Below are 12742 nucleotides of genomic sequence, written 5' to 3'. Positions count from 1 at the left end.
TGTAAATTTTGGTCAATGACATGAGACAAAGTATATGTGAACTGCTGTATGAAAAGTGAATTTACTCTGTAAATCTTCACCCAAATCAAAATAAAATTAAAAAAAAAAGAAGAGATCTATATAAATGAAAGAACATACCACACTCATCAATAGGAAGATTGAACATTGTGAAAATGTCAAAACTACCTAAAGCAATCTATACGTTCAATGCAATCCCAATCCAGATCCCATCAACATTCTTCAAGGACATGAAAAAAAAGCAATCACTAACTTTATACAGAAAGGAAAGAGACCTCGGATAAGCAAAGCACTATTGAAGAAGAACAAAGTAGGAGGTCTCACACTGCCAGATCTCAAAACCTACTAACAGCCACAGTAGTCAAAACTGCCTGGTATTGGTACAATGACAGAAACATAGACCAGTGGAACAGAATTGAGAACCCAGAAATAGATCTATTAACCTATGGTCAGCAGATTTTTGACAAAGGGCTGAAATCCATTAAACAGGGAAGAGATGGTCTTTTTAACAAAAGGTGCTGGCAAAACTGGATATCCATTTGCAGAAAAGTGAAACAAGATCCATACCTCACATCATACACAAAAACTAACTCCAGATGGATCAAAGATTAAAAATGTGAAACCTAAAACTATAAAGTTCCTCAAGGAAAAATAGGGGCTAATTTAGGGACCCTCATTTATGGCATAAATAGACTGTCAAGTATAACCCAAAATGCACAAATAGCAGAAAATATACTAGATGAATGGGACCTTCTAAAAATTAAATTTTTAGGTGCTTCAAAAAAACTTCTCCAAAAGAGTAAAAAGAGAACCTACAGATTGGGAAAAAATATTGGGCAACAACACATCTGACAAGGGACTTACCTCTAATATTTATAGAAAACTCCAACACCTCAACACCAAAAAGACAAACAATCCAATTTTAAAATGGGCAGAAAACATGAATAGACACTTCACAAAAGAGGAAATTCAGGCAGCCAACAAACACATGAAGAAATGTTCACAATCGTTAGCCATTAGAGAGATACAAATCAAAACAACAATGAGATATCATCTCACTCCAGCACAGATCGTAAAGTTCAACAAGACAGAAAATAACAAATGCTGACAAGGATGTGGAGAAATTAAGACTCTCATACACTGCTGGTGGAACTGTCAAATGATGCAACCGCTGTGGAAAGCCAGTATGGCAATTCCTTAAAAAGTTGGAATTAGAAATACCATTTGATCCAGCAACCCCATTACTAAGTATATACCCTAAAGGAGTGAGACCCAGGACAAGAACAGATATGAACACATCCATGATCATCACAGCACTATTTACAATAACAAAAAGATGGAAACAACCTAGATGCCCATCAACAGAAGAATGAATAACCGAACTGTGGTACATACACACAATGGAATACAATGCAACACTGAAGAATAATGTAGAATCTGCAAAACACCCCAGAACACAGATGAACTTGGAGAACATTATGCTGAGCAAAATAAGTCAATCACAGAAGGACAAATATTGTATTAGTTTGTTATTGTAAAAAGTCTAGGAAAGGTTTACATATAGAATGAAACTTTTCTTTGTTGGTTACAAGGGATGGGAGAAGAGGGGAGGAAGCACTGCAAAAATAAGGAAAAAAATTAAATTAAAAAAAAAGAAACCTCTTTAAAGTGTTTAAAAGCAAAGATGTCCCTTTGAAGACTAATGGGTGTCTAACCCAAGCCATGGCATTTTCAATAGCTACCTATGCATGTGAGAGCCAGCCAGTGAATAAAGAAGGCCACAGAACTGATGCATTTGAATTGTGGTATTTGTGAAGAATATTGAATCTACTGTGGACTGCTAGGAGTATGAACAAATCTGTCTTGGAGAAAGTACATCCAAAATGTGTTTTAGAATGAGAATGGCCAGACTTTGTCTCTGGAGAAGATATCATACTGAGTAAAGCAAAGCAGCGGTTCAGTGAAAAAGGAGAATACCCTCAACAGGATGGATTGACATGGTGGCTGCAACAATGGGCTCAAGTACAGCAAAGACCATGAGGATGATGCTGGACCAAGCAGTATTTCACTATGTCATACATAGGGTTGCTATGAGTTGGAACCAACTCAACGGCACCAAACAACAACAACAATGTTCCAAAACACTGGTTCCATTGAGTAGAGGGAAGTAGACGTAGTCCCCTAGCTAGAGATTCAGAACTTTAGTTTCAAGGTCAAGATTAGTCCCACTTCCATTTGAGAATTGGTGGCTACCTCTATGATTAATGAGAGCATTAATCATGAGGGAAGCATGAACTTTGGGAGTTTTCTCAGCATCTTAGTGACTAAAGAACCAGAAAGGACTTGTCATAGAATGACTCTTCCCTCAGTTCTTATAAGGAGTTGCCCTCCAGTCTGAGGTTAGCAGTGGAACCTGAACTTCTGGATAGTTTTCTGGGAAGGACAAGGAAGGAGAATGGCCTAAGCTGCAGGAATCTGCCCAGACACCTAACAGCTCTCTAATGTGCTTCTGGGACCTGGGTGATATGCGTTGGCTCCAGAACTTGGGGGATAAATTAACTCACTTATTCATTCACTACATTTGTCTACTCCTTCATTCAATATGCATTAACTGAAGACTCACTGTATATCAAGCATTGTATCATACTTGTAGGGGCCCCAATGATAAATAAGTATTGGCCTGGTCATCAGGAACCTCCCAGGCTTTCAGGGGAAACAAGATAGCTCCTCACATAATACTAATATGGAAGATGAAAGACAAGAAAGGTGTACAGGCCAGTGGGACTCACATGCGGAAGCTGTTGGCATCCCAGAATGAAAATGAAGATGCTTCAAGAACAGGAGATCATGTGAGAAATGGCCTGAAGATAGCCAAATGGGAGTTGATCAGAAATGAGGAGTACTAGAAATGTGAGGGGGAGAGGTAGGCAATACAGAGAGCAGGGCCGTGGCTAGTTTCTAGGCCCAGGAGCTTACATTTTATTCAATAGGAGAATGGAGGGTAGAAGGAGTAAGGATTTAGGGAGGGAAATAGTATGATCATATTTGGATGATGTGATCATATATGGATGTTAGAAAAGTCTCTCTATCTGTGGTTTATGAGCTGAATTTGAGGTAAGGATAAGACTACAGCCCCTACACCCATTAGGAGGTGGCGTCAACCAACCAGGAAAAAGATATAAAGAGCCCGAAGTGGCACTTCTCAGAAAGGATTAATCCAGTCAGGTCTCCATCTCAACTATGCAGGGCAGGTCTGTAGGTCCTGTAAGACAAATAAGATGATTTGGTGCTGTTTCCCAAGACCTTGCAGGAAGAAAAACTTCAGCTTTCCCCAGACCAGTGAGGCAATCTTACACAACCCTGACACAAGCCCTGCTCTGAAGTAAACTCCAGACTCCAACCTCAACACCCTGCTCACCTCCCACCAATTGCTGAGAACTTGTATTTTACAAAGCCCTGTGTCATGGATTTTGACATTCCAATTACCAAAGTGACAACAAGACTGAAATAACTGGTTGCTCAAGTCCTGTTCCCTCTTGGGGCTCAGGTCTACCACAGTCCTCTCTCTCAAGACTCCCCTCAGCTCTCTGACCATGTTGGGTCCCCAGCCCCCATCTTCAGAGATCCCTTTCCAGACTCAAGACAGATAGTAAGCTGGCCTCTTTCTGTGAGTGTCTCCAAGTTTTTCCTTTTCCCTCTGAGGTTCTCCCACATATTCAGAATTGCTACATGCAGATTGCATAGTGAGGAAGGGCATTGTTGCCAAGACCTGGCTGGGATGAGGAGAGAAGAGGAGTGGGCCCCTCTCAGGGCAGGCAGGGATTCTGACACATGGCTGAGGGCAGCAGCCCCAGCCTCAGCTGGAGTCTATTTCCTTCCCCCTGCCTCTCTCTCCCATTGCCTTCTTGATTTGCCCCTCTCTTTTACCCTCTACCTTTTCTACATTGCTTTTCTATTTTCTCTCTCTTCTATTTTCTCTTCTCCTCATTGCTGTTCTCTGTGGGGTGCAGAGCCAAGGATCCGATGTGCTTTCAGGGAAAGAAGTGTCTTTGAAAAGTAACTAGAGGTCATATCCAATCAGGTATGATTTCCCCCAAACAGAAGATGCTCAGCTTCTGAGGATCCCCTTAATAATGAAAAGAGAAAATCACAAGGAGAACACAGTTGAAGAAATTGAGGTATCAAGCCTGGAAAGAGAAGCAGATGGTCATGCTAACTGCCTTCAAATATTGCCAAGGTCTGGGGAGAAGAGTTCACTCCATAGCAAGGCATCCAAAACTATTGGTAGTGTGACCATTTGGTGCCAGCCCCCACAACACCACCACCACCAAAAGCATCTCACTCATGTTGTATATGAATACCTATTCATTTCCCTCAATTCAACTAGATCAACATTCCTTTGTTTATTCATTCATTCAGCAAATATTCACCAAGCAGCAACTATGTGCAAAGCACTGTTACAGGTGCCAGTTAATAAGACAAATAAGACCACTGCTTTCTTGCTCACCTAGGGAAGAATCAGGCAATTAACAAGTCAAGAAATAAGTACCTAGATAATTTCAGATGGTGATGAGTACCACCAAGAAAATAAAACATGTCATGATAGAGTGACTGCTAGGTTAAGTGGGGAACAAGGAAGACTTCTCTAAGAAGATAGCAATGGAAAAGAGATCTGAATAACATGAAGCCATCACTACAGATTTTATCCCACATGCACTGAAAACCATTGGAGGGTTTTAAACAGAAGAGAGACTTGATAAGATTTATATTTGAAAGAGATCATTTTAGCTACTGGATGAAGAATGGATTGGAGGGATCTAGAGTAGAAGCCCACCATCTGTCTGTCATCAGTTTGTCCCACTATGGTGGCTTATGTGTTGCCGTGATGCTGGAAGCTATGACACTGGTATTCCAAATACTATTAGGATCATCCATGGTAGACAGGTTTCAGCAGAACATCCAGAGTAAGATGTAACATTCAGAGAAAGAAAGACCTGGCAATCTACTTTCAAAAACCAGCTAACAAAAACCCTATGGATCACAGCAGAACATTATCTGGTGTATGAGGCTCTTAGGTTGGAAGATACTCAAAATACAATTGGAGAAGAGCTGCATCCTTGAAGTAAATCATGAAAATAGTTCAGGACAGGGCAATATTTTGGTCTGTTGTGCATGGTGTTGCCATGAGTTGGAGCTGACTCAACAGCAACTAACAACAGCAGAGTAGACGCACAGGGACCAGTTAGGAGGATGTTGCAGGAATTTATTGACACTGGTCTTTGTGTCAGATACTGTGCTAGACACCCTGCCTCAAAGAACCCTCAGTCTAGCGGGGTAGCAGACACCTAAATAGATATTTTCAATATAATGTGGTAGACAATAGAAAAGCAAGGTAAGTTGTAAGCACGAGACACCCTGAGAGCACAAGAGAGGTGCTTTTTGTCTGCTTTCTTGTCTGGAGAGGACGGAGGAGAGAGAGAGGGAGAGTTAAGGAAAGCCCTGACAGATTAATTGCCTGAGTTGAGTTTTGAAAGAGCAAATGCTGAACATCTGCTTGCCCAGCCCTGTGTTAGGTAGCAGAAGAAATCAGAGAAGCATAGGAAGCCAGGGTCCTTGTCTTCCAGATTTTACAAACTAGTTTGCTTCCTGTTAATTTTGAAGATGTTTTATGTTGGTGAAGTCAAAATGGAGAGTCCTAGGCATTCTCTTGCCTCAGGCAGTTATATTTACCATCCCATTGAATCTATCTCCTTCACCTAATGCCAAAGGCCTGATTTGTGCTGTTATGGATTGAACTTTGTCCCCAGAAAAGTTATGCTGAAGTCCTAACCCCAGTACCAGTAAATATGGCCCTGTTTGGAAAAACGAGTTTTCTTTTTTCATGTTAATGAGGTCAGACCAGAGCAGGGTGAATCCTAAACCTAATCTCTTCTGGACAGAGTCTTAAAAAATGGAAAGCAGACAGAGAGACAGACATACTAGGGGAAATGTAATGCGACAACACAGGCAGATGCATCAAAAAGCACGAGAAACCCTGAGGATTACCAACAACCACTAGAAACTAGTAGAGAAGTCCACAGAAGGAATTAACATGCCTAAAACCCATCAGCCTCTCCTCGGAAGGAAGGTTGGGCAATCCTACTTCCGTAGTGATACTGCCTCGGAAACCCAAGGAGGGGTCGCTATGAGTCGGGGCCGACTCAACGGCACATAACAACAACAACAACAAAACCCTGATTAGGAGCTCTGGCAGCATAGTGCCCAAGGTACTGGACTGCTAACCAGAAAGCTGGAGGTTCAAACCCACCAGCCACTCCTCAGAAGGAAGGTTGGGCAATCTACTTACGTAGTGATACTGCCTCAGAAACCCAGGGAGCGAACGCCATGAATCAGGGCCGACTAGATGGCACATAATGACAACAACAAGACCCTGATTTGGATGTTTATCATCTAGAATTGTGAGAAAATTTCTCTTCTTTCAAGCCTCCCACTTTGTGGTGTTTTGTTACAGCAGCGCTAGCAAATCAAGACATGCAGGTTTTGCCTTGGCTTGGCTTATGATGTGCCAGCAGCCTGCCTGAAATGTCCTCGAGGCTGAAGGGCAAGGTATCACATACACAGTGCCCAGGATAGTGGCTTTGGAGTACTTTGGAACACAATAACACCTTTGCCCAGAGAGTGCTGTCAGACTAATCATCCAAGCAGGAGTCCAAGAAGGCATGACACAGGCAAGTCAAACCCAAAAGCAAAAAATTCCCATTTGAAAGGAACCTAAAATATACTCTTGATTGGAGGCTGGAAATATGTGAGGGAGATGTGAGGAGATGAGCTCCCTGGAGGATGTGACATTCGAGTTGGGCTTTGGTGGATACGTAAAAGTTCTAGAGAAGAGCCCATAGCCTGATGCTTAGGGCAGAGTGGACATTTAATTGGTCTCATTGACTTGTTGAATTGGCAGGTGTTGTATCATCTATATTTTTACAATTAAAAGGTCTATAGAAAATAAAATAAACAAAATAGCCAGAAAAAACAAATAAAATATTGTTGAAAAGATATAAAGTCACATTGGCAAATAAAATAAAAAGTTTATGAAAAAAAAACATGTTCAACAGCAAATTCCTAACAATTAGTTATAGTTATTAGAAAAAATGTTTGTGAAGAAAAGAAAGGGCATTGCAGACAAAGAGAACAACAGAGTAGCAACAGCAAAATCCAAGAAGTCTGAAAGTTCCTGGAGAAACTGGAGAAAATTCCAGAATGTCTGGAGTCTAGGGTGCATGGGAGTAGACAGAAGAGAGATGGTGAAATGCTGGAGAGGACAGGTCCATTCTCTGAGGTTCTGTGCTGCTAACAGTCCTCACGTTTATCTATTTGTTTCATGACAAGAGCTAGAGCAATGGAATCCAGTCTCTGCATTTGCACAAAGGGACTAGCGATCATCTAGCCTAACCCTCACATTTTAACTGATAAAAAGACTGAGGCTCAGAGAAAAGAGGTCACTTGCCCAAATTCATAAAGACAGGAAGTAGTTGAACTGAGAATCTAATTTAGCTCATTATATTCTAAGTTTAGGACTCTTTTTTATAGTCCTCAGGTGTCTCTGAATGATGAATTTTGACCATGTTTGGGGACCCTTAAAATTTTTCAAAGTATGATTAAGTTCAATACATGGTTTTATTGGCTATTTTGAAACAAAATCATGGCTGGTGAATGTTTTCACATCAGCAAATATGCTGGGTTTTTCTTGTTGGTTGGTTAGTTGCTTTTTTAAAAAACACAGATTTTAATACTATTATGGAATCCCTAGGAGCTCTGGTAGCATAGTGCCTAAGGCACTTGACTGCTAACCAGAAGGCTGGCAGTTCAAACCCACCAGCCACTCCTCAGGAGGAGGATGGGGCAATCTTCTTCCATAGCGATACTGCCTCATAAACCCAAGGAAGGGTTGCTATGAGTCAGGGCTGACTCGACAGCACATAACAACAACATGGAATCCCTAGGAGCCATGATGGTGTGGCAGTTAAATGTTTGGCTGCTAACCAAAAGCTCAGTGGTTCAAACCCACAAGCAGCAATGCAGGAAAGAATATGGCAGTCTATAAATATTTCCAGCTGTGGAAACCCTATGGGGCAGTTCTACTCTGTCCTATAGGGTCACTATGAGTTGGAATAGACTTAACAGCAGTGGGTTTCTTTGGTATGGAGTTCCTGGGTGGTGCAAATGGTTAACATACACAACTACTAACCAAAAATTTGGAGGTTCAAGTCCACCCAAGTCCAAGGCCAAGTCTGAGCTCAAGTCCAGGACTTATAAAAAAGGCCTGGTGATCTACTTTCAACAAATCAACCATTAAAAACCCTACGTACAACAGTTCTCCTCTGACACATGGTCATGAGTCAAAGTTGCCCTGAGTCAGGGTCGACTCAACAGCAATTGATTTTTTTAAATGCACTCCATTTATCAGAAGCTTTTTGAAACCAAAGGCAAGGTTGAAATTGTTTTTGTGAGCAGCTTAGATAGTTAAAGTTGATTGGTTTTAGACAACTAACCAAGGACTGTCAAGCCATTTCTTTCTCTAAAAGCCTTTAAAGTAGGCTGAGTTTACATATCTGCAATATGGGGCTCTCATGGAACCCACTCACATAGTTCTACCCACTTCTGCTATCCATGATAAAAAATACACACAGATTTCAAAGGCTTAGAACAAAAGAAAAGAGTGTTAAAAAAAAATCTCAATAATGTTTTTTATATTGGTGAAATATTTGGGATATGTCAGGTGAAATAAACTGTTATTGCAATTAGCTTCATTTGTTCCTTTTCACTTTTTTAAGGCAGCTAATAATGAATTAAAAATTATATATGTGCCTCACATAGCAAGGAGCTTTGTTGGCAGAATGGGTAAGGCATTTGGCTACTGGCCAGTAGGTCAGTGGTTCAAACCCACCAGCTTCTCGGCAGGAGGAAGAAGAGGCACTCTAGTTCAGTAAAGATTTCCAGCCTTGGAAGAACCCCAATGAGGGTCACAATGAGTAAGAACTCATTCAGAGGCAGTGGGTGGTAGACAGCCTTGGTCTGAGGAACCCTTCCTTAAATCGTCTCCTTGCTTCCACTCTTGCCTGCTTCCTGTGATCTATTCTCCACAAAGGCAGCCAGGGTGATTGAAGAAAAAAAAACAACAACCATAAATTGAATCATCTCACTTCGCTGCCCAAAACCCCTAGCATCTCATCTCCCTGACACACTTAGAATAAAGTTCCAAGTCCTGCCCTTGGTCTATATTGTTAGTGACTGTCCAGTCAATTACAACTAAAGATGTCTCATGGTGTGCAGAGTAAAACTGTGCTCCATAGGGTTTTAAAAGGCTGATTTTTCAGAAGTAGATCTCCAGGGCTTTCTTCCAAGGTACCTCTAGGTGAATTCGTACTGCCAACCTTTGGGCTAGCAGTCGAGCACTTACAGTCTGTGTCACTCACAGTCTATAAGTCCTTGCTTATCTACCCCTGCTACCTTTATGCCTTGTCTTCCACAACTCCCTGCCTCAGTCACTCCATCTTAGGCAGGTTGGATTTGGTGCTGTTCTCTAAGCACTTCAAGTATGTGCCCAGCCTAGGACCTTAGTCTCCATCTACCAGGAACTGTTAGGCCCAAATGTCTGCAAGCCACCCTCCTTCATCTTTTTCAGGTTTCTGCTTAAATGTACTCCTTGACCATCCCATCTAAATGAGCACCCTCTCCTTCATTACTTCTGCCCCAGGACCAACATCCTACTTTAGTTTTCATATCACTTATCACCTACCAGCGTATTATAGGATATATTTTTATTTATTTGCATATCTTTTTATTTTCCAATAAAAAGACAAACCCATTGCCATCAAGTTGAATCTGACTCATAGGGACCCTGTAGGATTGAGCAGAACTGTCCCACAGGGTTTCCAAGGCTGTAATCTTTATGGACACAGACTGCCACATCTTTCTCCTACGGAGCATCTGGTGAGATTCAGTTAGCAGTCGAGTGCTAACCGCTGCACCACCAAGTTTCCTTTCTAATAGAATTCATTATAGTAGAATTTGTTTCTGAAATTTATTTCCTCATATAGAAAGTGGAGAAAAATGGGAGGGGCTGGATTAGAATGCCGTGGAATGAAAGCTCTAATAGAATGCATACTCCAAGAGGACAAGGATTGTGTCTCTTTTGTTTCTGGCTATCACAGATGCTCAGTAAACATTTGTTGAATGAATGAATGAGCGAACAGTGGAAATTCAATAAATATTTGATGAACAAAGGAAGAAGGGGGTCTCAAAGGTCTAAATGAGGACTTGCAGAGGGGTGAATCATGATCAAGTTTGAGGACAATGGGCATGAAAATAAAAAACTCCACACATTGTTAAGAACATTTTAAGAGTACATTTATTAGATATCATTTCCCTCAGGAAAGGCTAGGCTTTGATGAAAGAGTGAGGGAATTTCTTGGAGACATTTCTGGGAAGGAAATCCATGGAAAGAGTTTTCTACTCTTTGTGGATATTTTCATGGGCAGTCACCATCACTCTGGCCACCAGGGTCACGAACTCCTCAAAGCTGACTTGTCCATCTCGATTGACATCCAGCTCTTGAAATATTTTGTCAATGGTAGCTTGATCTTTGGTATTCTAGGAGAAAAAGATAGCAGAGATTATGAGGTCAGGACTTCCAAACAAGATCCTTACTCTCCTTTCTCCAGGTACCCTCTCCCTTAAAGTTCAGCTTAGGGAACCCGGAAACAATAACTCATTGACCAAAACCATGGGGAAGGATCCCCAGAAGAAACAGAGAAAGAGAGAAGAAACTGTGGTGAACCATCCTGGAATCGTCCAAGACTTGATTTGGAAAGTACTCCAGAGCTCACCTAATCCAGCTCCTTGCCTGCCTCTCTCTACTTTACATATGAGGATACAGATTCAAGGAAGAGGAAGTAAATGTAACTTAAGGTGATGAGTGAGCCATGGAGAGAGAGAAGTGGAGTAATTGCCCAGCTTGCACACAACACCCTTGGGGTTCTAACTGAGGCTCCCCCTGCCCCTAGTCCTTGTCCTATCATGTTTCTGGGCTTGACGCTGCCTTCAGTGCAGAAGGGTGGTGCAGTTGAGTTGAGAGGGCATCACTTACCTTGAGGGTGTTTGCAAGTTCCTTTGTGATCAGCTGCTTCAGCTCACCCTTACTGAGAGTGTCAAAATGCCCCACCCGCACTGAATACTGATGGAAGACATTGATGACTCCCTCCATGTGGTCTTCCAGCTTCGTCATCTTCTCAAACACAAGTTAACCTGTTGAAGACACAGGAGGTCCAGCCCTGCCCTCCATACCACACCCTTTCTTTCCTCTCTTTCAGTATCAAGGGTTTAAAGGAAGACATGACTTCCCCCTGCATTGTGCTCTCTTGGCTGTGTCTGATCCATGCTGAACTTCCCATTTATCAGTGAGATGGGGAGGAGAAGGATGTATAATACCAATTAAAATTTGGATTCCAGACAAACAATAGACAGGCATACCAGTTGAGCATTTACTGAGGTAGATCCACTCCTTGGAGAGAATAAGCATGAGAGAAAGAAGGGCTGCTCAGGCACAGGGAGACAGCTCAGGGTGTAGGAGTTCATGGAGAGATGGACACAGGAAGAGGTAACTATCAGGAGGAAGTGGTAGGAGAGATGTTGCATTGTGCTAAATTGTGGTCAATGTCATGAGACAAAGTGTATGTGAACTGCTGTATGGAAAGTGTATTTGCACTGTAAATTTTCACCCAAATCTCAATTTAAAAAAAAGTCTAAAAAATCAGCCTTGGTCTCTCCAAAGTGCTCCATGCTACCCCCATCCACAAAGGAGGACTATTCAAAGGGTATTGCTCACTCAAGCTAACCTGGGAAGGGCTCAACCACAGTTGATCAGGCTGTTCATATTCCCAGGTGATGGTCTATGGGCCATACATGCTTGACAGACCTTCACCATAACACTCCACCTTAGCCATCCCCAAATTCCAGGGCTTGGTTTATCTATTACACCAAGAGCTGCTCCACTTGGGACAAAATACAGTCAACCCAGAGATGCTCAAGTGAACACCAGAATGTGGTTTCCAAAAGCCTACAAAGGACCCACTTGCAATCACCACCCTGTGGAAATGACCAAGGAAAGAACACTTACCCCTCAAGGCACAGGAAGCACAGAAGCTGTAGCAAGAAGCCACACTAGTGAGAGACACTAGGCCAGGGGGGTTTATATAAGACACTCAGACTTCATCTTGAACTGTGAGTGAAGAAATCCTCTCTCTGATTCATCCTGAGGCAATTTCTGGACATGCTCTATTGCTCAAGAGAAGCTTCTAACCTGTGGCTTTGACTGTAATACAGGCAGTTCACATTGCACCCACCCAACAACACACCCACTGTTCAGCCTGATACACGCTTGCATGTCCTTAACCCCAGGGCAAGGCCCAGCCTTCAGGAGCTCCATCTGCCCCTCCTTAATAAGGGGCTGAGAGAATAGGTTTCACTGCCTGGAAGTCTCCTCCCTGAAAAGGGAAGGAGAGGAAGAGACATTTGCCAATTGTCTATTGCAGGAAAAATGGTAATGACAATAAAAACAAACAAAACTCACTGCCATTGAGTCTAGGGCAGTCAGCCCCAGGCTTACAGGTGAGGGGAGACAACGCAGGGACGCCAGACTAGCAGGCCAGAAGAGCAGGGAAGGGGA

General features: G+C 42.3%; 1 protein-coding gene across 1 annotated transcript; it reads right to left on the bottom strand.

Annotated features, from left to right (window-relative positions):
* Positions 1–10527: 10527 nt before the first annotated feature.
* LOC103203530 (protein S100-A12-like) lies at positions 10528–11302 on the bottom strand. The gene is made up of 2 exons (XM_007948590.1): positions 11165–11302; positions 10528–10668 (listed from the first exon to the last, which is right to left on the bottom strand). Exons 1-2 carry the CDS (start codon positions 11300–11302, stop codon positions 10528–10530), a joined length of 279 nt encoding a protein of 92 aa, XP_007946781.1.
* Between the last annotated feature and the right edge of the window lie 1440 nt (positions 11303–12742).

Source organism: Orycteropus afer, unplaced genomic scaffold, assembly GCF_000298275.1.
Source record: "Orycteropus afer afer isolate SDZICR_OR568_19922 unplaced genomic scaffold, OryAfe1.0 scaffold00217, whole genome shotgun sequence".
NCBI lineage: Eukaryota > Metazoa > Chordata > Mammalia > Tubulidentata > Orycteropodidae > Orycteropus > Orycteropus afer.
This window is presented reverse-complemented; position numbering and strand designations above follow the sequence as displayed.

Bases quoted from the DNA above. Each gene is read 5' to 3' on its own strand.
- LOC103203530 (XM_007948590.1), bottom strand. From the start codon at position 11,302: ATGACGAAGCTGGAAGACCACATGGAGGGAGTCATCAATGTCTTCCAT. The intron at 10,669-11,164 runs GTAAGTGATGCC...TTTTTCTCCTAG, and splicing joins AACTTGCAAACACCCTCAAG to AATACCAAAGATCAAGCTAC.